General features: G+C 31.1%; 1 protein-coding gene and 1 pseudogene across 1 annotated transcript; one reads left to right on the forward strand and one right to left on the reverse strand.

The window, feature by feature from the left end:
- The first annotated feature begins 414 nt into the window (after nt 1-414).
- Nucleotides 415-3,584, forward strand: LOC114737624 (F-box/kelch-repeat protein At1g55270-like; annotated as a pseudogene).
- Nucleotides 3,585-7,972: 4,388 nt separating this feature from the next.
- On the reverse strand, nt 7,973-14,907 carry LOC114737606 (probable ethanolamine kinase). The gene is made up of 11 exons (XM_028925559.1): nt 14,632-14,907; nt 14,150-14,241; nt 13,658-13,764; nt 12,271-12,376; nt 11,536-11,658; nt 10,332-10,423; nt 10,009-10,093; nt 9,204-9,309; nt 9,043-9,109; nt 8,354-8,446; nt 7,973-8,262 (listed from the first exon to the last, which is right to left on the reverse strand). The coding sequence occupies exons 1-11, from the start codon at nt 14,763-14,765 to the stop codon at nt 8,134-8,136; spliced, it is 1,134 nt and encodes a 377-aa protein (XP_028781392.1). The 5' UTR covers nt 14,766-14,907; the 3' UTR covers nt 7,973-8,133.
- Nucleotides 14,908-27,738: the final 12,831 nt, after the last annotated feature.

Consider the following 27,738-nt stretch of genomic DNA (forward strand, 5'->3'; position numbering starts at 1 on the left):
AATTTTGTTTTAGTTTTTTAATTTTATAAAGTATGTTTTTCAATTTTTAAAACTAATATCATTAAAACTTCAAATGTTAACAAAATATCCTTTCTTCATTTTTTTTAGTAGAGTTTGAATTAATTTAATGTGTAATAAATGTGGTATTTGACATTGAAGGGAGAAGCAATCAGTGAATGAGGATGAGGCTAAGGAAGGAAGCTGCATCCACGAGACATGAGAGTTTTTGGTTAGGAGGTCATCCTGTACCTGTAGAGTGAAAACGCAAACAAACAAGGGCTATCTTCCAACCCAACTTGTGAAATGTTCTTACTTTTGTCCAATCAGCAACCACCGAGGTGTCATCATTCCTTCTCTCCTCCTTTAATGGTTTAGGTTTCTTTCTTTGCTTTTTTTCTCTCTCTCTCTTCTTTCAACACGCTCTTGTGCTTGGTAGGTTGTGCCGTTGGCTCATGGGCCCGAAACTCCACTTAAGTTTAATGGTCTCTCGCATATGGCGTCTTCCTTCTTTGCTTCTGTTCCCTTTACGTCTTTCTGTGCTTCTTCGTTTTGCTCCTCAATTTCGAACTGTCTTGCTTTGATTTAGGCTTCTGGGTCTTCAATTTCTCCCTCATGGCCAGTGGCTCTTGAGATTTCTTTGTGGGGATTTTTGCTTTTCGGAATTGGGTTGCGTTGTGTCAAGCCCTTTTGACGCAGCTCCTTGTGAGGTTATCTCGTCCTGCCCACGCATTTGAAGAGATCGGGAAATCTTCTTTCAGGGACATAATTCGAATTTACGCTTTTGAAATATCAACTTTTTATTTTGTTATAAAAGCGAGCTAAGAAAGTTCGGTTATGTCTGGAACTTGGTTCTCTGGAAATTCGCTCTGAGCATGGTGTTTGGGCGGCATATTACTTGATTTTGGAAGTGAGACTTTAATACGTTCGTCTGGGAAGCACTGGGGCGCAGAAGATGGACAGAGTTCTTCAACCTCCTCTGGTAATTTGGTTAATCGTTCTTCTTAGAGTTTCTCTTTCGTATTTATATCTAATATCTTCTTTGGTTGAGGTGTTGATGCTCGGTTTTGTGGTTCTGATGCCTTTTACTGTCGTTTCTTCGGAGCTGATGGGACTTCAAGTCTGGTTAAGTGTGTCCCTCTTGATGCTTCGTGATCATTATGGTTGGAATTTTGCCCTAATTTATCGTTTTTAATTTATAAGAGAGTTTGCGGGGATGGGAGGAAGACTTCTGGGGTCAATGCTTGAAGATCCTTGACTGCCATTATTAATTGGAATTTCTTCTGTTACCTTGTAGATGTTGCCTTTAGATATTTTACTGAGCTTCCCCTACACTTTATCTTCGTTGCCTAGAATTTTAGGAATGATGTTGCTATGAACAGTTGTCTAATGCCAGATGATGATATTAGGGAGCTGCCTCAATGTCTAAATAGGGTGTTGAGAATGAGACAATCTTTTGCGTAATCCCTATGCCTAAATCACAGTTACATGAGATCTCTTGTGGCTTTTCACTTTCAGGTACTGTTTAGTACGTGGGAATCTTAATTTCACAAGCACCTGGAATGTTATTCATGAGATGTTTGAATATGTAGTAATCTGTGAGAAATTATCGGGACTATGAAAAATTATGATAGCCACATGCCAAGTTCCATCCCAACGATAAGTGATTATTTTGGCATCCCCAATTATTGGGATTATTGGACACAAGTGAAAAATAGGAGGGATTAAGATAGATTGGGCTACTAAGATGGCCCAGCGAGTTTTAAGCTTTAGATCTGGGTATACTGTGACCATATTCTATTTACATGTGATTGATGCAGGTACCATTACATAAGAACCTCCTCAAATGCCTGATTATGATTAAACCCATGTTGGTCAAATTTTCTCGTAATTTTCATCTAGCTGATTTGTGTCTAAATCTGTGATATTGCTTCCGCCTTTAGATCATCCAGTTATAAGTATATAAAGTGCTCTAACTGCTGCGTCTCAGAATTGTTTGTATTTCATGCTGAGATGCTGATGATATCTCATGTTGATGTCATATATTCCATTAGAAAATAAAGTGTTCAAGTTGATTTCAGTTTTTCGTTGAGAAAGTAGCTAAAAGAAGTTTCTTTCACATCTGATTGTGCAGGTTGATACAACAGCATGTTTATGCAGGGTAGATACGGGCTTAAAAACTGTTGCTGGAGCAAAGAAGTATGTCCCTGGAACGAAGCTCTGCCTTCAGCCTGACATTAAACCATCCATTCACCCAACTAGAAGCAAGCCATCACGTGGTGACAGAAGCCGTAATCAATCCCCTTTACTTCCTGGACTCCCTGATGATCTTGCCATTGCTTGCCTAATTCGGGTTCCAAGGGTGGAACACCGGAAACTCCGATTAGTCTGCCGAAGATGGTACCGTCTCCTGGCTGGTAATTTCTTTTACTCACTCCGAAAGAGTCTTGGAATTGCAGAAGAATGGATATATGTCATTAAGAGAGATCGAGATGGCAAAATCTCATGGCATGCTTTTGATCCTGTATACCAACTATGGCAACCCCTCCCTCCCATTCCCAAGGAATATTCTGAAGCTCTTGGTTTTGGTTGTGCTGTTCTCAGTGGCTGTCACTTATACTTGTTTGGTGGCAAGGATCCACACAAGGGATCCATGAGACGTGTCATCTTTTATAGTGCTAGGACCAATAAATGGCACCGTGCTCCAGATATGCTTCGCAGGCGACACTTTTTTGGCTCATGTGTCATAAATAATTGTTTGTATGTGGCTGGTGGGGAGAATGAAGGAGTACACCGGTCATTGCGATCAGCCGAAGTTTATGACCCCAACAAGAATCGGTGGTCTTTTATCTCAGATATGAGTACCGCGATGGTTCCTTTCATAGGAGTTGTGTATGAGGGGAAGTGGTACCTGAAGGGACTTGGTTCTCATCGGCAGGTTCTGAGTGAGGTCTACCAGCCAGAGTCTGATAGCTGGTGCCCTGTTTTTGACGGAATGGTCACTGGCTGGAGGAACCCAAGTACTGCCCTCAACGGACAGCTCTATGCTTTAGACTGCAAGGATGGCTGCAAACTTAGGGTTTATGATGAGGTGTCTGATTCATGGAGCAAGCATATTGACAGTAAAATACATTTGGGGAACTCACGGGCTATGGAGGCAGCTGCTCTTGTTCCGCTCAACGGCAAGCTTTGTATCATCAGGAACAATATGAGCATTTCTCTGGTTGATGTTTCCAAATTTGAAGATTTGAGAGGATCATCAGCTGAACACTTGTGGGAAACTATTGCAGGAAAGGGACAGTTCAAGTCTTTTGTAACAAATCTCTGTCTAGTCTTGCTGGCCGAAACCGACTCAAAAGTCACATAGTGCACTGTCAGGTTCTTCAAGCTTAGGGTTTGTATAGTGTCGAAGAATCAACAGTGAATGTCAACTATGACTTGCTTCACACCCTAGGGATCATGCTCATTGTGAGAGATGATACATAGCTTATGAGACTCAAATCTCTTCCAGTGATTTGGGAAATGAAGATAAGAGTGAGACCGGCTGATCAGGAGGTTATGTTCCTACGGCTCTCTTGCTTCGCTTTTATCCCTTGTATCATTGGAGGGGATCTACTCACATAGATCATTTGTCTTAGTAATTTGAAGTACTTCACTAGAGATTAGAAGAGAATGGTGGGTCCCACCTCTGCGTACGTGGACTCACAGACAGAAGCGGAACCCACTACTTTCTTTCTATCTTTCTCTATTACTACATCTTATAAAAGTACTTCAGAGGATTCAAATTTGTCTTAGTAATCACAGTGCTACAGATATTGATAGGTAGTTACAATTTACATGTTAAGAATTGAGTTGTCATATGTTGTGATGATGTGAGGAACATCTTTCATGAGTAATTAGAGCAGATCAACACTTACCCAACTTTTACATTTACAAGTGTGCACAACTATTCATGTGGCTCCTTCTGTGTTTAAAGATCAAGCCCTTCACTTCTGGGTTTGTTGAGAACTAGTATATTCAAAATGCCTATATAGTTGTGCGCAGTTGTAAACGTTTATGAGTTTTGTAGGTACTATTATTGCTCGAGGAAGAAAAGATTGATCATGTGTAACCCATGGTTTACCATTTGGAAAGTTTTAAGCTTTGTATAGTTCTGCACTTTCAAGAATGAATGGCATGAATATGATGTTGATTAGAGATATATTATATCAAAAGTTTACTCATTAGTATGATAACTATTTGGTGTTTGGTTTATTGTTTCTAAATTTTCTTTTGACGGTTGTGTTGTTGTTTTTGAGTGCAGCAGAGTCGCGTGAAAAAAAAAGTTGTGGTATCATACTGAAGAAAATAAAAGAAAATGTATTAGAGAATTGAAATTTCGTTGTAACTGTAGATTTTGTGGTTGTATTTATTTATAATCATAGTCATAATTTATAAATATGTTATTGTATCAGATACCAAAAGAAATGTCTTAATTTCATGTAGGGTTAGTATTTTTTTCAGTTCCTAAAATTTGATTTCATTTTTTATTTTGGGTCTTAAACAAAATTTTGAGGGACCAAAAGTCTTTAAGTGGATCAAAACGAAATTAAATTTTAAGGAGTATAGTCAAAATGAAATCAAATTTCATGAGCTAAAATTACAATAAGATTAAATTTTAGGGATTAAAAGTAATATTAACTTTTTTATCCCTAAGCCCCCGTCAACTAAAACCCCCGGTTTTCTTCAAAATCTCTAATCCGCCAAAAGGGTGGGAACATGTTCGTTTGAAAAGATTCTAAGTTTGGTCATTATCCTGCGATTTTAATATTTTACACACATAAGAGTAAAAGTGGAAGACCCATGGAAAAAAGTGGCCGCAATTTAAATATTTTATGCATGGAAAAAATGCATTTTGAATTTTTTTAATTTTATATAAAATTTCATTTTGATTCTCTCAGAAAGTCTACTATGCTGGGAGATAAAATCGGCAACAATTACCTTGAATTCAACCCAAAAAAAAAAAAAGTAGTTTTTTTTTATTGGGGGTGAGTTGCGAGGTGCGAGACATAGCAATAAGGGAAACTTCCAATCTTTGTCAGCAAAGACAATTCCCATTTGCCATAACATCATGTGCGGCGAGGTATAGCAGAGATAAATATTGTTTACAGTGTAATGTTGGGTTACTAATATAAAACCTAGTTAAAAGTTAATTTTAATTTTAAATATAATATTTTAATTTATTTATTCTCATTGTTATTATTTTATTATTATTATTATTATTTTCCTTTACAAATTATCTTTATTTATTGTACATATTAGGAGAATAGTATCAAAGGGTAGATTGTAATGGAAATGATTTAATAAAATATTTTAAAAAATCAACATATATTTTTGGAAAAATCACAAAAAAAGACTGTAAAATTAGAGAAATTATGCACAGGGATCGGTTTACAAAAATTATTATCAAAACACATACTATTGTTGTCAAAACTCATACTAATGGTATCATGGGTCTCAATTTGTAATTTTTCTAATTTCACGATCTTTTTTTTTTTTTTGCGATTTTTCCTATATTTTTAACAGATAAACAATTTAATTATTTTCTTAATTTACACAAATGAGTTAAGTCAAAAACCAGAGGTAGTATATCATAATTTTATTCATCATTATTCAGCCTTATTTATCCTTTTTTACTACTTAAGGCCATAAGGGTACACAATAAATATTATTTATTCCAAAACAATTTATTTTACTTGTTTCACTAGTAACTCATTTCCATTTGGTTTAACAAAATAATTAAAAACATAATGCAAGTTGTTATAAAGTTATACTCTTCCAGTTCTTAATATAAGACCTATTTAACTAATTTAATTAGATTAAGAAAGCTAGATAAGTTAGTTAATTATAAAAAAAATATAACATATTTTTCCTAAAATATCATAATCATCTTTCTTAATATCCTCCATCCATGTCCTACTTGATTATAGTTAGGCGAGCATCAATAGAGGTAATTTAAAAAAATTGATAAATCTGATAAATAGGTCTTATATTTAGGATCAAGATCAACTCAATAATTAGATCTTATATTAAGAATAAAAGGAGTTTTTTTTCATAGGAATATATCTATATTTTTTTTAGAACTGGTCTCTATCCACTTTCATATTGATTTTCGCAAGTTTCCCTACCTCTATGCATGTAAATTTTACAAAGATGAAATCGTGGAACTCATCTCTTGTTCCTGGCTTCCCCCCCGGGATCACATAATATAGTTCTGACGTACTAAATTATGATTGAATTAACATGTTAAAATTTAAGGAAAATTGCTTATTTTCCAGGGTCAGCATAACAGAAATTAAAAAAATTATACCAATAAAAGTTGATCTAGTTGATAAAAAGTCAGTTCATAACTTATAAGTTGTAAGTTCGAATTCTATTGTCAACAATGTGAGGACATTATTCATCAGCGATTTGTAAATATCTATATAAGTATTTTCTGAGTTTGGAGACATGTCCTAACTTTGGCAAGCAAAATCCAATTTTCCTAAACTTTTTTATTCACCAAAAAAAAAAGGAATTTTAAAATTCTGAATACCCCTTTAGTTTTCTAATTAGTCAATTGGTCAATCATCTTGGATTCGGCAAAAGCGCTCTTCCTTGTGATTAATCTCGATTTTGAGTTAGGCACTTAGTTGGAAAACTTAGCCCAGTCAAACAATATTTTTTATCTAATTTGTAATCTCAGTTTCACCATCTTCAAGACACTTTTGTCGTTGGAAACGGTAATCCAAACATTCACTATATTGTTAAATTGGACATTTATTATTTGATTTGTCAATTTTAATTTATAGAATTTATGAAATGCCATCTATAGAAATGCACATAAAGCTAAAACAACGTCAACGTCAACGTCAAATTAAACGAAGATTTTATAAAGCTAATAAATTCTGTAAAATAAAAAGTTAATGATTTATATACTCAAAAATAAATATTTATAGTACATTAAATTAGAAGAACATAACTTAGACAAAATAAATCATATTGATCTAATTCAAAACTGAGGTATATTAAAAGAATCAACGATTATTTTTCTTGTATATATTCAGTTATTACATTATTCCATTTCTTACATGGGCCAAATTTGTGGCGAAGCAAGTTTAGTATTCTAGCTCAAAATATAAGTATTAGATAATTAAATCAGGCAACTCAAAAAATTAGTTAAATTAATTAAAGATAATAAATTTATTAAAAAAACAATTTATTTTATTAAAACACTCTTATTTATAGAAAAGATGAGTGGGAGAGAAAATGAGAGTGAAAAGAGATGAGCGAGAATGAATTAAAAAAAATTAGAGAAACATATAATTAATTAGGAGTAAAAATAAAAAAAATATTAAACTAACAGATAAATTGTAGTTTATTTTACAAATACCAATTCCTTTCAAAAATTTAATGCTCATATTTTGAACCGGAGTAAAATAATCTCAACATCCAAAAGTTTGGGCATTCAAATACTGTGAATCGGGAAAAAAAAAAAACTTGGCTGTAAAGATTACATAATATTTCGACTCAACAACGCTTGAGTCTAGATTACTCAACACTATTAAATACCAAATATAATTATATAAAAAAGCATCAGTCAGTAATGTGAAGATTAAAAAGAGGGAAAAGACTACACTTGGTAGGTTAGAAGTATTTACATGGCATCAATTTTTGTCTTCAGTTCAATTTCAATTTCAAAGTTTAAGGTCTCTCTATCTTACCTTGTATCGTGAAAAATAAATCTGATTTTCAACCCAGCACATATATAATAGGATTTAGGTCTTATATTTACCAAAATAAACTCCCAATTAATAGCCACATTTGGGACTGGAGGGATTATTTTTCATTTCTTTTTGTCTGTGATTCAATTCCATTGTGTAAACCAAATAATCTGGAACATTTATTAAATAAAAAAAAAATCACCCTGTTTTAAAGATTACAACCGAAGGGCACAAGCGCAAAGGGCCCTAAAGGTCTATATTTGTCTAAAATTTGTTTTTATTTCCATAAGCAGCTACAAAAGATATTTTACATAAATATCTAACTACATGAATCAGAGACCCCATGGTACAAGCAATACAAAGAAAACCCTACATGTGATTGCAATACAAAAATCTACGTACCCATGCTTCTTGAGAGGTAGGATTCAGCCAGGGAGAAATTCTTGTCCTTCTGTCTCTTATACTCATTGTAGCGCAGGAAAAAATAACCAAGATAATCGAAATCAATTGGAGACATCCTCGCCTGTTGAGAGTGAGAAAAATAAATAAATAACGGTCATGGATATGAATGATTTTGCAGTGTATAACAAGAAAGAAAGGAAGAAAAATTATACCTGAATCAATCCCCACAAAGCCCAGAAAACGTGAGAAACCAATGAATATGTGTTTGCTTCAACATAGAGACTATAGAGATCTTCCTCAGTCACCTATATCATAAAATAAATAATTAATTAATGATATAAATGCAGGAAAGTTGATAACACTGATTTTTCACGAGATCAGCAGACCCCTCTGTCTAGCAACCACTATACAAGATATGCCTGAGCTAATGTTAAATCAAGTCCGCATCTTAGTGACAGCGAGTGATGTAACAAGTCGTGGAAAATCATTAGCCGACAGCATCCCGGGATCCACACCCCAGAACCAACCTAATTTAGTTTTCAGTGCCCAAGGGCCTAAAAAAGTGATCGAGATAGCGAATGATTAGTTTGAGAACCCCCAGAATAGACGTTGGTATAAAATGTACTCACTAATATAAAAGGCAAATTAATTCCATTGATAAGGTTTGAGTATCAATTTCAATCTTCAATGCATTAAAGAGACTGACTGTGTGAATAATTAGTTAGACAGATGGGTGCATTCTACAGCTAAACTGAGCAGGATCGGCCCAGATTTGTATCGTTTACTAACAGTGTGATTGTGGATGTAATAAACATAATAAACATGGGCTTGTTTAAAAGACAGCATCTCATTATAGATCATTAGCAATCTGCAAAATAAAATAAAATAGATAAAAATTAACCTCGTGTGGTCTGTCAGGTTGCAAGTAATGCCTGAAAAAATGATATTGTTCATCTTTATCTGGGTATCTGCATAAATACAATGGTCAACAACCAATTAGAAAACTGATTAAACAAAAGGGGAGAGAAACAAACAGAATGAGAATAGGTTACAAAGACATACAAGTTGTAGTCACAATCATAGCCCGCATACTCGGCAAAATGGTTTCCAATGTCAAAGCCTCTAAAGTTGTATGATGCATACTCATAATCAATGATGTAAAGTTTATCTGGAAATTTGAAGGAGAAAAATACATCATAATAATAATAATAATGAATAAGTTGATCAGTTCAGCATTCTTGCTTCATGTGTGAATGTTGCACTTCATATGCCAGATGTGAACATCAGAGGCATGTCAGTCTCCTTAGTTCTTAGTGGTTTGCTATAAATGGAGATATATGATGCAGAGAATGTGTTTCCTGCATCAAGCACACGCAATAAGTTTTATTGCATGATCACTGTATGGTTCTATCGTATTAGTTCACTTCCATAACTGAAAAAAGGGTGCTATTGTCCGAATCTCGTCATCCTTGCAGTGAAATATTTCATAGAGAAACCATCAAGCAACCATTGAATTACACAATTGAAAAAGCTACTTAAATTTTGGCATGCCAACAGTAATAAGTTCTGGTTTACTCAAGATTTTTTATTAAACATTCACAAATGTTGAAAAGCAAGAAAGAAAGAGAAGGAAGAAACTTAATCTGAAAAAGGGGAATTTATATAATCTCAAGAACTCACATGGTTCATAGAGAAGATGCAATTCAAAGGGACAGAGTAAGGGCAGAGCACTCAAAATATGCAAGATTGTAAAATTAATTATTAATAAGCTCCCTGAAGCATGAGCACACTAACTGCTAATGGTCCTATCAGAAACATACTCATCCTGAACCAATTAGAGTGGACTATTGAATATATTTGTGAATACCTTCCTCTTCATTTATCATTATATTTCCAGAGAGCAAATCATTGTGAGCAAAAACCACAGGAGAAGTCAGCCGATCTGTCAACCCCTGATGCAATATCAAGAAACATATTTCAGTGAAGAGAAGATAATTATCAAATTCTTCATTAACTAAAGCTGGTTCAGCCAAGGATTTCACAGTATCATTCATAAAGTGCATTCAGAACAAAGAGAAAAGGATCGAAAAGTATAATATTTACTACATGCAATAAGAATGCTAAAGTCTGTCCAATGCAGTGATTAATTAAAAATTGCCTATTCAGGAAATTTATGGAAAGTACAAATACCTTGAGCTCCAAAATTGCACTGTGGAGTTCCTGAAATGAAATTGTCTTATAAGTCCTGTGCTTCTCAGCATCATCAAATTCAAGGGCAGATGCTGTAATGAAAAAAAAGCAGCAACTCATATACTTGAAATGTCAAACTTTAAAGCATATATAGTTCACTATCCCTTGGCAGGAGTCAGACTTTAAAAATTCAAGGAGTTCTTTCAAATCTGGCAATAGAAAAAAGTACGTGGGAAATAAGGATCTTCTACTTAATAAAATATGAAATCCAATTATGTGCACATATGCATACAAGAAGAAAAAATTCATCAGAATCTCTACTCTTAGGCTGCTTGCATTGCAAAATACATCATTTTGCTTTCAGCAATTGCCACTAATGGGATAAAAGGTAGATCCTAATAAGCTCAATGAAGATTAAAACCCACTTCCATAAGAAAATCAAATATAGGCAGGACAAAATTGAAGGGTTGCCCGACATTTTGGCCAAAATCAAAGAAAAAGGTCAAAATAGAAGGTCCCAAATATTCCCTCCAGTGCAAAAGAGCAAAAATAGTGAAGGAGTCCACCAAGTTGTAATCGCTCAATCATGAGGCCACTAAATATAGGTAAAGAGGCTGTTAAGGAAAAGAACAGAAGTGGACACTATCAGGAAATGCAGGGGGAGCCAGATATGGGCAAGAGTTCAGAAAGTGAGCCTCAACCACAGATTATGGAGCAGACTATTATATCAAACGATAGCATAGCAGACCACAAGATATAGGGGAGAATAATGGAAGACCAATATGCTTGAGACATGGGGGAAACTGAGATGTCAGATTTCACAAAGGAGAAGGAAGACATGAACTGCAGTCTGCAAGCATGCAGAAGAGAAAAGCCAGGAAGGCGTGGTGAGGAGCGTGTCCCAATTGTCAATAGAAGGAAGAACCTATCTATCACATGGAAGAGCAAGAGAGATGATTGCGGTGGATGATGAAGTGATACTCCAGTATGCTTTTAGAAAAGCAAATAGATGCGCCAATTTGTTTGCGAATGTTGTTCATGATTCATCTTTAGATTTCTACCTATATGATCAACCTTTACCATTCAAAAAAAAAGAAAAAAAATCCACGCCAATGAAATTCACTTCAAACAGACGTGACTTGAGTAAGGATTAAAGAGAATACAAAGTCAATCATTAATTACATCACACGAAAGAAAAAAGGACCTTGATTAAAGAACTTGAATATATCATTCCATAACTGAGGTTCCTTAGAACCTGGAACTTCCAACTGATGAAATCTTTTCACTTGTTTTGCAATTTTAGCAACCAGCTTTGGCTCCCTCATCTCTGCCATTAAAATAATCCATAAATGATGTTAAACATGTAGCCAAACAGGCAGAGTTCAAGTGAGCAATATTTATATTCTGAGGTTACATCCCAAATTGTCAGCACATCAGAAAATAAAAATAACTAAAGCTGTGCAGGGTGAGGTAAAAATTCAAAATTCAATTCAAAGGTAAGTCCAAGGCTCAATCAATTCAAAGTCTTTATTTCTTGGCAAATATAGCATAATCAAGTAAATCTACTATCAAATTAGCTGTAAATTCAAGGTAATCCAATAAGAAGTCTTCCCATAGATGATAACTATCAATCAAGAAAAGTAATTTCAATATCTGCTACAGTACAATACATATACAGGGTCTTTAAGAAGTTGGGCAGTTCATAAACCATAAATAATGCAACTTATTTCCCAAACTCCATACAGTGCATAAGCCCACATGTTATTGAAATATGCATGATTTGTGGGGAGAATAACTGTTTAAAGATGTTTGAAGTTTCGGCAAAAAACTTTATAAAGAACCATGAACAACCACATCAGATGATTTAAATATTACATTGACTTTTCACCAACCAAACTAAGTCACTAGCTGCCCTTACAGCAATTTGTCGAATATGTACCTGATGGAGATAGAGTATGCGCATTGATAAAAGATTGCACCATGCCATTTCCGAAAATTCCAAGCCATTTAGCTCCAAATCCTGCAGCTGAGATGTATTTGGTGGCCTAAACATAATATTTGGCTAACTATTACAAAGTAGGCCAAGCAAGTAAAAATAACGGAGTATATTTGCATAAAAGCAAAAGATTTTTGTGCATTTCTATGCAAATGAACCAAGCTGTGTTTTCTAACATGGATCACCAGTCCCATTAACTCATTGTTGAAGAAGATCAAGTATATAAAAAAAAAAAAAAAAAAAAAAACAACAAGCCTTATCCCACTAGGTGGGGTCGGCTACATGAATCACACGACGCCATCGTGCTCTGTCAACAACCCAATCCTTAGATATGTTGTTGATTAGGAGGTCTCGTTCAATGACCTCATTCAGCGTTCTTCTCGGTCTTCCCCTGCCTCTTTTTATGGGACTCCATCTTATTTGATCCACCCTCTTCACCGGGGCCTCCAAGGGCCTTCTCTGCACATGTCCAAACCATCTTAAGCGATTTTCAACCATTTTCTCTTGGATAGGTGCCACACCGACTCTTATCCTGATCTTTTCATTTCGAATCCTATCTTTTCTTGTATGACCACACATCCATCTCAACATCCTCATTTCTGCTACTTTGACTTTGTGCTCTTGTTTTCCCTTTATTGCCCAACATTCACTACCATACATCATAGCTGGTCTTATAGCAGTCCGATAAAATTTTCCTTTAAGTTTCTCAGGTACCTTCTTATCGCAAATAACTCCGGTAGCTTTCCATACATCATAGCTGGTCTTATAAAAAAAAAAAAATTTAAAAAAATTGTTCCGTTGTTTGCAGACATCCTGATTCTAACTTCTGCATTTTTAATGCCAAGTCAGGACAAGGAAATAGTGGTATGAATTGGATATCGCATGTTACATGAAAACAACTTAAATAGAGTAGAAAACTAGTGGAACTCATTCGGCTATTTCAGCACTAGATTCTTATTCCCATCATATAAATGGGAAAAAAGAAAAGAATAGAAGGAATTCACTGAACTAACTTTGCTGAAGCCTATTTGTCATAATTGAAGCTCATAGAAGCATATAATAGTTAATAAGAAAAACCTTATGCAATATACAACGGTCAAAATGATTCAATTTCAGTTAGTAGAAAAGGAATCAATAAACAGAAAAGGACACAGAATATCACAATCAGAAGCATTGCCATGAGCATATCTCGTTTAAGCTATTCTGTGACTCCAATAGTTCTTTAGCTCCAGTGCAAGATTTACAGGAATGATAAGGGTCAAATTGTCACTGGATTCCAATGCAAGATTAACCACACAATTTAACATTATCATATAGTAGGCAGCCTAACCTGCAATTCCCGTTCACGGTTGATGATGTACTCGGTATATGGTCCATACAATCTGATGGTTATCGAGACATCATGACCATTTTCTTCCTTCACCGTAACCTTGAGTACTGGGAGTTATTGATAAACTACCGGTTAGGCCATAGTGCATAAGCATGAATATGAAGCAATTTAGTTACTTTATTTCTAATTATAAAACTCAATAGAAATTGACGATTTAATTTTTCTTCTGAACTTATTTTTTTGAGTAGCAAAACAATAGAAGTAACTTACTGTTAATTATATTCTAATAAAAATACCACTCCAACTTATCTTATTTTAGTCGAAATAAAACACTCAAGCTAATCTTACAAGCAAAGAAACGTTATTAAATAAATAACTAAAAAAACAAGCAATCCTTAACTTAAAGAAAAGAAATAAAATAACTTTAGCAAAATCAAACTTTAACTTCCAATACCAATCACTATCGCGGGTAACAATAAGGAAATAACTCACACAAATTTGTGATGCCTCCAGAAACTGTCTCAATATCAAAGCGAGAATCATCCAAATTTGACCACTGCTTGAACATATCCTTGCACAGCTCACTGCAGAATCACAACAAAAGGTAACTACCGCATTTTCTCCAGCTCAGAACTATTATTAGAAAGACGTAAAGATAGCATCTGAATAATAATTGGGGGAACCGGGGGAAGGCAGCAAGCCGGAACTGAATATCCACTTCGAATGAAACCGCAATACATTTTAAGTTACATAGAAGATTTCTTCTGATAAAAATACAACTGAGGGAAACGACAAAATTCACATCCAATTCCAATCTGACTCATATCACCCATATTCTCATATTTCGTGGCAACCAGACACAAGAATCAACTCAAATAGAAAGCCAAAAAGGAAAAAGGAAAACAAAGAAATCCAAAATACTAGGACGCAAAGGAGATGCGGACGTTCAAAAAGAGAAAGTGGTGAGTACGAACATGATGCGAGGATTCATTTCAGGAGGAGAGAGGGACGGATCAATCGTGAGAGAGGAGGAGAGAATCTGAGAGCCATGGTCTTGGGGAACTTGGGCGGCAAGATCCATGGCGTCCCAGGTGTTGGCGGCACCCATGCGATTCCCAGTACGAACCAACAAGAAGAACAACAGCGAGAAGAAGAATAAAAAGGATGCCGAGGGAAAGCGAAATCCAGAAACTGGAATCCAAGTTCAAACGCAGAAATTGGAGAGAAGCAGATCCTTCCACTATTTTCTGTGTTTCCCTCTTCTCGGATCCCTCCTCTTTTAAAATTGGCAAATAAAGATATTTTACGCACCACGTGCTTACGTTTTTTTTTTTTTTTTTTAAATAATTGTCATTTCCCCATATGAATATCAATGTACTTCCTCCACATCCTAATGTAATGGTATAGCATGTCAATTCAATTCATATTATCTTCTAAAATTATTATTCATTTTTAAAATATCTCTATTAATTGTATATGTTAAAAAGTTTTTATTTAAGAGTAATCATAATTAAAATAATACTTCAAAAAAATTAACTCATATTTATTATAAATAACTAACTTTAACTTTTTTTTAATTTATTCAAATTAGTTAAATAAGTCTTATATTGAGAACAGGTAGTATAATTCCATTTGTGCATGAAAAAATTATAATTATAATAATTGTAAATAATGGTAAAAGGATAAATTATATTGGAATACAATTCTTTTAAATAAACTGTTATATAATCTTTATAAAAAGTTAATACTACCTTCACTTCTTAATATAAGAACTTATTGATTAATTTGAATAGATTAAGAAGATTAGTTAAATTAGTTATTTGTAACAAATAAATGTTATCTTTTCTAAAATATCTTTACTAATTAAGTGTATTGGCTAAAACTACCATTATTATAAGGACTATCTTAAAAAAAATAGATAAATATGAGAGACAAAGTGGATTGGAGTCTTATAATTAAGACCAAAATAAAAGTCAAATAAGCTTTTATATTAAGAATTGGAAGTAGCTTATAAATAGTGATCAAATTTCATGAATATGGTTTGATTTTCTACTGAGTGTTTTGTGTATTTATATATATATATATATTTTTGCCAACCATTTGTATTAATTTTTTAAAACATTTATTTTATTGTTAAGTTTAATTTGTTGCATCACCAAAGTCTATATCTATAAAAATTAAGCAAGTTAAGTTGTTAACCGATACTTAACATTTTAGTTTTATGCTCCATCAGTTTTTAATATAAAACACTTTAAATTACTTCATAAAGATTAAGAAAAGTGTTTAAAAATTATTCATACCATTAAAAAAATTATTACCATTTTTTAAAAATACCTTCCAGTTAAAGTTAATCTATTTTAATTACGTTTAATACTACTCTAATCTCTCTCAATCATCCAATTAATAAGAGCATTTGTGAAAAAGAAAATTTTGATATTCTTGACCTTTTTATAAAATGTCTTGTATTTAATACCATGAAAGTCTTTAAAAAACAATCTTATATTAAAAACCAAAAATCGTATAAATATACATTTTAGTCTTTTTTTTTTTTTGGGTACCAGCATACATTTTAGTCATTTGGAATTGAAATTGGAGTGGTTTACATAGATTTGAGTACATGCTAGAATATCAAGGAGGGGAAAAAAAAAAGAGTAGATGCTGGAATGAGTTTCACGCCATTATATATTGTAATGCCACTTATTAAAAGCGGGACACAACTTTAAAAAGCTTTTCACCCAGGAAAAAAAAAACTCATAAAAAGCATGGCTTCTAATATATGATTTTCTATATTTTCAATGTTTTACATTAATATTAATAATATTTTTCTGAAAAAAAATTAATAATATAAGTAAAATACTTTAACTTTCCTTATATTTTGCTCTAATTACACTAGCGTCTTCTCTATTTTGAAAATATTCACTTAATTCCAAACCATTAACTTCGTTAAGAATATTTTTTAAAAATATTTTTATTTAAATTTATATTAAAATAGTTTTTATTTACTAATTTATCCTTCATAATGCTAAATTCTTAAATCTTGGCCAAAAAGTTTTGAAAAATTTAAAATTTTTTCCTCTTCCTTAATTTTATTTTTTATTTTTACAAATAATTATTTGTTTAGTATTTTGTCATATTGGGATAAAAAAATTAATCAATTTAGTTAATGTAGGCATAAAAACCTTGAATGGAAGTTTGATTAATTCTGTAAATAAATATATAATAGACTAAATACATTATAAATGTTTCTAACAATTTTTTATTTAAAAATTTTAAATTATAAATTTAAATGATTTGTATAGTCTCTCAAATTTAAACAATTTATGTTATATGATAAAAAATATTTATTTAATATATTTTCTAGTCATTTAAAAGAGACCTAAATAAATAAGTTTCATTATGCACTGAAAAATTAAAATTATAAAGTGTTATAATATAATCAAAATTAATAAATTTTATTACATATTAAAAATTTGAAAATACACTATTAAAATTATTTTTTGTTGTATCAAAAATTATTTTTTGACAAATATAAAAGTTTAAATATATGTTAAAGAGAGGTATTTTTGTCAAAATAAAAGTTTAAAAGTCAAACTTAACAGTCATCACAGTTAAATAGAAAGAAATAAAATCTCAAATATACAAGAGAAGCTTATGTAACGTGCATTTTAATTTTAAAAAAAATTTATATACATTTGCAAAACGGAGAGAATGTTTCTGTAATTTAAATGAAATGAAAAAAATAGTTAGAGTATTTTGGAGATGCTAGCATACCCGGCTCATCCCCAAACACAAGGGATGAGGACCCCTGATAATAACAACAATAATAATATTATTTTGTATGTTTATTTGAATTAAATTGTATTCATCATCCAAATATTTTTCAGCGGCATCTAGTAATTTAAATTAATTAATTCTTATTACATTCAATATTGTGAAGCTAGTATTCCTAAATTTAATTAATTTTTACTGTATCTAATATCTTGAATCAACTTAACTCAAATTAAGAATTAAGAAATTAATACCCCTCCATTTCTTAATATAAGACCTAATTATTGAGTTAATTTTGATTCTAAATATAAGACCTATTTTTCATAATTATTAATTTTTTCTAAATTACTCCAATAGATACTCCTCAACCATAATTAAGAGAAAAGGAAGGAATGATATCAAGAAAGATAATTATGATATTTTAAGAAAAATATATCATATTTTTTATAATTAACTAACTTACCAAATTTTTTTATCTAATTAAATTAGTTAAATATGTGTTATATTAAAAATGAGAGGAGTAAAGAGCAAGAACTATATATTTTTTTTTTTTGGAAAAAAAGTAGATGGATCATTCCAAATGCTGACGTTTGGGTGAGCATTTCCTAATTCCTGGGCACGGATTCGATGAGTAGGGAATATAGATTCCAGCATGTGCTGTCACTCAATAATCAACATAGGTCACTTTTGAGACACCTCAGCCACAAATAGTGGGCCCATTGACAGAAAGTAGACCTTTTCAAACTCGCGTAGATTACAAGGCTACGAAAGCTCGTAAGATTTTTCTAATTATTATTATTTCTTATTCTTATATAAGAATTTATTTAGTTTTGTTTGAGTTTTAAATATAAAATTCTAATACATTTTATTTCTTATATTTATTTATTTTTTTAAGGTAGTCCTTGTAATAATAATTCTAGTCAATATATTTGATTAGTAAAGATATTTTGAGAAAAATAATACCTATTTATTACAAACAACTAACTTAATTAATTTTTTTAATCTACTTAAATCAAGTAACTAGTTTTTATATTAAGGAGTGAACGCAGTATTATTTAGATTAGATTTATACTTTGTGCCTCCCCAACGTTGTTGATTTGAAAAGAATGGGGCCATGGCGGATTTTACTTGTTTGGGAAGCAATTGAACATGGAAAACGTCAATAATAATGACCAATTAGGAGCATGGTATTATAATCTAATCTGTATTTTTCCATCATATCATTGATCTCGTTTTCTGACTTAGTTTTTTTAAAGTTTTTGTATACATCAACTGGATTAGATTTTATATTTTTTTTGGAGTTTAAAACGACATACTGTTTTAAGTTTAAAAATAATAATAACAGTTAGTCAAATTTTTGTCTTAGTAACTCTATTTTTATTATGCATGTTTAATTTACTTGTAAATTAATATTTTTATTTAAAAATTAATATCTTTGAAATTATACATAAATTTTTATATTTATAATTAAACTATCTTATTTTAATTATGATTGATTGACCCCAATTTAATCAGTAATTATGATAAAATTATGGACTCTTGAATTATTTTCTCTCTTGATTTAATGATGATTACAACTTTCAATAGTCTTACCTTGATTAGGAGTACCAAAACTTTTGGAAAAAGATGATTTACTTTTATTTTGGCTCAAAAAACAATATGATTTCTGAAGAGTCAGAACATTAATTTTACAAGTATTTTATATTAATCTTAAAATAGCTTTTGTAATTAAGTCTCACAGACCTCATTTAAAATTAATATATTTATTGTTTAAACAAAGGGCATCTACATGGAGGAGCAATTAAAGAATTGATCGCCAACAATAATACAAGTGGCAGATGGCACAAACGAGTAATAGCAAAAAGGTTTTTCTTGTTTTCATCAATGAAATGGAATCCAACGAAGCACCACATTTTTTTTTTAACCAATGAAGTACCGCATTGACCTTTCATAATTTGTAAAGATATTACTCTTTCTATCCTTAATATAAGGTATAATTATTAAGTTAATCTTAATCTTAAATATAAGATTTATTTCTCATATTTATCAATTTATTTTAAATTATCCCTATTGATATTCTCTTAACTATAATCAAGTAGGAGAGAAAAGGTAGATATTAAAAAAGATGATTATGTTATTTTAAGAAAAATATGTCATATTTCTTATAATTTACTAACTTACTTAACTTTTTTAATTTAATTAAATTAGTTAAATAGATGTTATATCAAAAATTAGAAGAATATAATCTTAATAATAATAAATTAAGAAAGTTGGCGATTCATTAATCGTTGTGTTTTTAGTAAACAACTTTTTTATAGTAAGCTTTTTAGGATTTTCTCACCTTTTTTCAATTTTATTTATGTTCGTGTATAACTGTTATTACATAACTTTTATTCGGCGGTGAAATTGTTATAGACTTTCAATAGATATTTTCAATTTTAACATACAAGTTATATAAATAATTTACGAAAAAAAATTTTGTCAACAGATAATTTATAAAAATTAATAAAATTAATTAAGTAAATTATTGGGAAAAATCATAAAAAAAAGACCTTGAGAATTAAAAAATTACACATAGAAACCCGTTTATAAAAATTGTTGTTATTTGCTTATTAAATATTGTCAAAACCAATACTAATGTTGTAATAGATGCATATTTGCAATCTTTTTATTCCCAAGGTGTTATAAATATTACAATATTAAGTGTAGATGTCCATAACCTTCTAAGAGTTGTCTTTTGGGATTCCACATTTGAAGCCTATAACCTACAACATGAATGGTTTCTTGGAAGTTTCTTATGATTAATACTCATAACCTCTAAATGTTACATATCCTATAATTATGTAGATTTATTCCTTGTTGTAACTCTTGAAAAGAATTTAAGGACTTGTGATCTATAAATAGTGAGTAAGTATCAAGTGATGGGACGTTTGAAATCAATAAAAGATTACTTCATATTCCTTCTCCAATTCTCTCTTATATATCTTCTCTATCCCTCTCATGTCAATTTCTTGTATTTCTTTTATTTGATAATACGTTATCAACACAAGTTTACTCTGAAGATTTGAGGCATATTTTCGTAAATTGATATATTCTTATAGTATACAATAATAATTCTCTCTATTAACTTCCCTTTACTAAATTAATTTTTTTATCCTATTATGATGTGCAATTTTACACTTTCTATACATTTGCTATATATTATGTTGTTTTGTGTTATTTATTAATTTATTCTTTCTATACATTTTAATTTTGTTATCTCCCATTGTATTATTGTGTTATTTATTTTATTTATTTTTCAATAATTCTTGCTATATTGTTTGTTTACATATATCTATCAGGTTTATATTATGTCACATTATTATGTATATGATTATATAATGTTATTTATATTTGGATTTATTTGTTATTTATGTTTGATTATGAATTTGAATTTATTTAATTTTATCACAGTATTATTTTAATTTTATTTTATTGAATAGCTAGAAGCCATAATACTTTTTATCCTATGATTAGATGAATAGAGGTCACGTCACTTTTGTTATAAAAAAAAAAAATACTATGGGTGCCTTTAAATGGCATGACAAGAAAAATCTATGGTACTTTGATAATCTAATGGTGACAAGTGTCAAAGCTTTGAGAGGCTACATGGTGACAAATATCAAATCCCTGAAAGCTAATGGTTCAAACATCGCAAATGGCATAAAAAAGTTTTATTTAAAAGATTTCTAATATATTCTTGAAGACTAATATTTGGATAAATTGATTATGTGCTATTTAAAGCAAGGAACATGTCTATAAGAGTGATAAAGAACATGGCCACATCGTATCAATATAATTAATAATTGAATGGCAATAATCTTTAGTCTTGGCTATTGATGAGGAGATATTGATACCTCTATAGTCAAAAACAATTATGAGCAAGTAATATCATATGATTGGAAATCATATAGAGAAACATATGTATCAATCCATTGAAAGTAAGTGTTAAAATTGGTTATGAAACTAAAAGATGAGGAGATATTATGAAAAAATATTAAATGTAGTCATGATGCCCAAAGCAATATCTTGTGAAGAAATATATTCAAAGTACTTAAAGTTAAAAATAATAATAATAATAATCATAAGCCCAGAAGGCTATATCGATAAGGCCCTATGATATTATTTTAAATTTCTTGTTATTGATTGGTAGAAGCATATTATTATAAGTATTTGATTTTGAGGTATTGATAAATATTCCAGGAGTGATACGAAACAAAATATACTAAAAAGTAGTTATTAGTCATTTTGAAGTATTAATTTATTGTGCCTATTTATTTGCATATTTAAGAATAGGAAATATGAATATAGTTTATTTTCATATTTGTAAGAATGGCTGATCACCCAAGAGCAAGGTGAATTGGGTGTTAATTAAAATTAAAAATCTTTTCGCAATGTAATGAAATTCATAAGAAATTCTGAGTATAAAAACAATGAATTGACATAAGTATAATCACAGTAATAAAATTGTTTGGTTGGAAATATAAAGAAATAAGGGAAGAGAATATGCAAACTGTGATTTATCCTGGTTCGGTTCTTACTAACCTACACCCAGTCCCAGGCTCCTCCTGAGATTTTCAATCTACTATCTCCCTCAAGTTTAACATGAGTACTTGAGAACCACTATAACCACAAGTTTGATCTAGGCACTTGTGATGCCACTTACAATCCTTAGACTAATCAGTCTATTCAACAGTAACCTCACACTGAGATAAATACTCCCCCTTACACACCGTAAGGATACAATTTGATAATGATAATGAAGATTGAATATTTCTTCTCTCAAAGAAGTGATAGATGAATCTTAAGCATGTTTGGGAAACTCTTCTCTTTATCTTATGAATACATATGTTACAGTCTTTGAAGTACAGAGAAAGAGAGTTTTTTCTTGGAGCTCTAAATAAGAATATGTTGATTCGGCATTTTAGCATTTGATGTTGTAAGCTCAAACTCTTCTTCTTTTTCTTGTTTTGAATGCTCTTTTATTTATAGATGATGTTGGGTACTTGACCGTTGGGCATTTTCTTCCCATTTGGCTTGAAGAATATGACCGTTGAAACTAGCCGTTAGAAGCTTCTAACAAAAGCCGATTCTTCACATCATAAATTCATTGTGGCTCCTTACTTAAAATAATCTTCCTCAAATCAAGTGATAAGTATCTGATAATCTTAGAAACAATAAGTTGGAAAACATGGAATCAATCATCAGATATTCAGATATTCAGAAAGTAAGATGAACTTACTTGATCGATGCCCTGATCGATAATCCTTTGATCAATCATATTATCGATTAATTACAGGAGAAATAGACTTAACAGATGTATGCATTTATCGAGTAATTTATGGATCAACAGATGATCGAACATGTGATCGATAACTAATGAAACATGAATGCAATGAGCTTTAAATGAATTATGCAAGGATAATCTTTTTCAAGTTACGTTTACCTTCGTATCCTTTCAATAGAGAGTTATGTGTAAAAGGAAGGCTGAGAAAAGTTTAAAGATAAAAAGATAAAAGATTTTGAAGAACATCATGAATAGCTGTTATGAAATGAAATGATTCAATGATTGAATAAATGATCAAAAAATGTTTGATTGATGTAACATCTTAAATTCTACTCCAAGGATTTAAATATTTAAAAATTGAAAAAAAGGGGTTCAAACTGTTATTTTTCCGTTTTATCTAGGGTCTTTAACTTCAGTTTACCCCGAGTGTTTTCTTTTTTCCCCGTCTTTTTCTTCTTCTCCTTCTCTCTCTCCGCGTTGCTTCGTTCGCTCGCTCGCAATGTCGCTCTCTCTCCCTTCTCTCTTCATTGTTACAGATCATTTTGGTAAGTAAAACTACTTCTAATTACAAAACTCTCTTCATGAAAGTTGTTCTACTCAATCAGATCTATCTAATGATAGTAATTTTATATTACTTAGAGAAAATTTTTGGTATAGAATTTGGAGCAAGTATTTAGTTTTGATGAGTGTTAACCACAGTATTGTAGATCTGTTATAGTAGATCATTTCTACCGGTTTAGATTTGTCCATTTGTTGATTTTAGTATTTACAAATTAATTTTTAATAAAAAAATATGTTATTTATGAGATATATCATATTTATACCTATTAAAATTAAGTTAAATAATTTATTTGGGTTGTTTGACATATTATTGAGATTTTAATCGGTTTAGTTTTATTTATTGGGTGACTGGAGGTTTTAAAATAATTATTATAGTTAAAGTTTATTATTTATGAAAATATACATATGCCATTAAAATTTGGATTAGATTATTTATATATATAAATATTTTAGACACTATTGAATTTTTTTATGGTTCGGTGTTGATGTTTAAATTTCAAATGAGATTTTTAGAATTTAGAACATAGTAATTTCATATTTAGAAATTTTGAAAAAAAAATTCCTTTTATTAAATTAAATAAGTTGGAGGATGTAAATAAATAATTTGGCTTGTTAGAAAATTATCAGTTAGTTCTAAAGTACTTAATTTTGGGTTATAAGAGTTGTGAAAATTTAGAATGAAAAATTAAATTAAATCAGGAATTTAACTAATATATAAGCTTAATTAATTAGTTAGTTAGCTAGTTTCTATTAATATGTGGTTATATTAATTGTGTAGATTAATTCTTGGTTGAGCAAAGGATTGACCTCGTGGTAATCCTTCTATTACTTTGGCGAGAGATAACCACTTTCCACTTGTTATATGTGCTAATATATTGTTTGTGGGTATTTTGCTATTTTTAGAATAATATTTGATAATTGGAACTTGAATAGATATGTTATATCTTTTGAGCTATGAAAATTGTCTTGTGGGATTTTTTTGGAATTATGATTGAGAAGTTTGGAAAAGATATATGATTTACATCTTATGGAGTATACTGAGAAAAGATTGAGACATTTTTCGTTATATTGTGAATGATTGGTTGTTATTTGGATTTTGGATTGAGTTCGATCCTACCACGTGGTAAGGCCGCCATTGGTGCACATTGGTTGGCTTCTTCCTTCTTCCCCCATAGTGAGGGATAAACCTTTGTGGCTTCTTATTCGTCCCCCAAAGTGAGGGATATGCCCATATGTTTGATTGATCCCCCATAGTGAGGGATAGACTTATGTGGCTTGTGTGTTGCCCCCATAGTGAGGGTTTGGATGATTGAAATTATATTTCTATGGATATATCTATATTTCTTGAGATTTAATAATTGTCCCACTTGACACCTCACGAGCCCATGTTAGTATGTATGATGAGTTGGAAAGTTGGTTACTGAGGCGTTTGTCTCACCCCCGTGGTTTAACATTTTTCAGGTGATGACCTGTCAGGGAAGGCCTCTGAGGCTTAGTGTGCTATCACAGCATGTATAGCCTCCCTTCGTTTGTTTTATGTGCTAAATTATTATATATTGCCACATAAGGCTCATCTATTTTGATGTTGTGAACTAATACATGTGATTATTGCTAATTGATGAGAGAGCTGTTAGAAAGCCAGAGGCCTCTAAGAATTTGTATGTGACATTCATTTGAAAGTTTTGTTTGGGCTAAGGGTAGAATGATATTTCTGGACTTTGGAAGTCCGAGGCCCAAGTTAAGTATCGACGTGCTCGTGATATAAGTTTGTTTCTTTTAACCATGATAGTGATTTTAAAATTTTAAGGTTTCTTCTTTTCTATCATGGTTAACTTTTCGAATAAATTGAAATTTTGATCTAGATGGGTTTAAAAAGAGTGGTCGTTACAATTGATCATATTATCGATAAGGCTAAGTATAAGAGAAATATATTTTCAAAGTGTGTTGATCGAATACTTTATCAATAAACGGTTGATAGGAGAAATGATCGATGAAAAGTTTTAAAGAGATTTTCACAGTAAAGTTACCAAATATAAGATGATCGAGTAAATAATCGATTAATGATTAATCGATTAAGTGTTCGATAAATGATCGTTGAAATCTTATTTCAGAAAAGACTAGGAAAAAATCATTGATCAATCACGTTATGTGAAAACAGAAGTTTCAGAAGACTGGATGATCGATCATTTTATCGATAAAGTAGTGATTGATCAGGTGATCTGAAAATGGCTTAAAACAAGTAAGTGCAGTGAAGGTGATGATAATTGATCATTTGATCGATAAATGATTAATCGATCAATTGATCGATTAAAGATGTTGATAGAGTACTCAAACAGAACACATTATCAATAAAATCAAGAAGTTATCATGTAAATTTTAGAACAGTTTATCGATAATTCATTGATCGGTAAAGTGATCGATAAATGGTGAATTAACCAGACAATAAAGTGAGTACGAAGATTTTACCATTTATATGTGTTCTCATTGATAACTCGTTAATTGATCAGGTGATCGATAAATCTTTTGTTATGAGTGAGGAAGTTCAACCTTTTTCCTGACAGCTTATCGATCAACCAATAATTGATTAAGTAATCGATCATTTCCTGCAACATCTTATATTAAGCAGTTATACCAATGATCGATCAATCTAGCAAGGTATTGAGCAGAGCAAATTATCCATCACGTAACTTAACAGTATATAATTTCAGATTGTGATCCAAGAGATGATCGGATAAAAGCTTAACAGTTATTTAGAGAAACTTACAATTTGTCTGATGGCTTATCAAAAACCTTGTTTATCAATCAAGTGATTGATAAATACATTTATCCATAACGTTATCCGAAAACCATTTATCCAACAAGTTATTGATAAAACCTTAATAATGCATATAAAGATAAAAGAGAAGAATTGAAGGGATAGTACCAGTAACTCGATAAAGTGATCGAGTACGTAGTTGGTCGATCAGGCTCGAGTAACATCTGATAATGACTTTTTATTTTCTCATTTCTTCTAGTGCTTTCACTCAATAACATGTTTGAGTAGCATGTTGCTCAAGAGCTTAATCAATCAATGTAGAACTTCTGGTCTTTGCCTCAATAAATTCGAATTCTGATTCAAGCAAAACGAAGGTCAATTTTGAGTCATCATGAATCTTCCAATTCAACTCTAAATTTTGGAAATGACCTATCCCCAGAAAGCTATTTGAGTCTACTTTCTAATGCAATAATAACCACCTCAAAATTTGTTGTATTTGCAAAGTTATCTTCATCACAGTGACTGAAGGTCGGAATAAAGGTGTTAATCCTTACTGTAATGTTTTGAACAACATATCTCTCTCATATGAAACTCTTTGAAGTTGATTTTGGTGTCTATGAACCGTGTTCTAAGTCTAGTTTCATATGAATCAAGTTTCACCTCAAATAGATTTGTGGTTTAAGAGATATTAGAGAAATACTGAGCCTATGTCAGAGCTGAATGAAGAACAGAGCATAACAGAATATGTGTTTGCTCGATAAATTGATCGATAAGTCTCTAATCGAGTTCTTGATCGATAAATGCCCTTGAAAATCACCTCTGAAGCTTATTTTCAATGTTTATATGAAGGGTGGCTCAATATATGATGATATAACTTTCGGTTTGTACATTTTAGCTTCCGATTGAACCATTCATACTTCTAATTAAGCATAGCAACCTTCAATATCAAATCTATGAATTTGAATCTTGATATTTCCATTTGATCTTGCAAGTTCTTCTTTTCTCAATCTCTCTTCTTCTTCCTCCTCTTGATCATTCTCCATAACTCAAAGTTCAACATAGTAACTCCTTTCTTTTCTTGAGGAAACTACACAAGATATTAAGTATGATAGTTAGTCAAAATATGAGATAAATAATTTATGTAAACTTTTTGCTCTATTACATGACATCATCAAAACTAATTATCATATCTAACAATATTAATAGAATAGCCTAAAAGATGGTTATATTAGGATATTGATATTTTATTGTGCCCTTTGTGTGAAAATTAAATAAATGATATATTATTCATATCTTGTTAATTTATATCCTATTCATATGATCTTATTTAATATTAGTTTGAATGGTTTATTATGATTTATTGATAATAAATTTTATTATTAGTATTTGAAGTTATTTTGAATTTGACTAAATAAGAAATTAGTTGAGAAAGAAAAATTAAACATTTATATAATATGCAAGTATTTTTCCAAATGACATATTTTGAATGTTGCAAATTAAATAAATGATATTACCTCGGGTCCTAATTATAAGACCTCATTTATAGTCTACAAACGAGGTGTTATAATTAGGGATTATAATAAGGTCTTATAATTAGAATCGTAAGTAGCATATGGTATCTTGATTATTGTTAAAAAATTCTGAACAATACATTTAATTTTACACTTTATT

This window comes from Neltuma alba, unplaced genomic scaffold (assembly GCF_004799145.2).
Source record: "Neltuma alba isolate B1F8T4 unplaced genomic scaffold, ASM479914v2 tig00013470_pilon, whole genome shotgun sequence".
Classification (NCBI taxonomy): Eukaryota; Viridiplantae; Streptophyta; class Magnoliopsida; order Fabales; family Fabaceae; genus Neltuma; species Neltuma alba.

Excerpts from the sequence above, each read along its gene's own strand:
- LOC114737606 (XM_028925559.1), bottom strand. The coding sequence starts at position 14,765 with ATGGGTGCCGCCAACACCTGGGACGCCATGGATCTTGCCGCCCAAGTT. Across the intron at positions 13,765-14,149 it reads TGGAGGCATCACAAATTTGT|TACTCAAGGTTACGGTGAAG; the intron begins GTGAGTTATTTC and ends AATAACTCCCAG. Across the intron at positions 8,447-9,042 it reads AACCTGACAGACCACACGAG|GTGACTGAGGAAGATCTCTA; the intron begins GTTAATTTTTAT and ends TTTATGATATAG.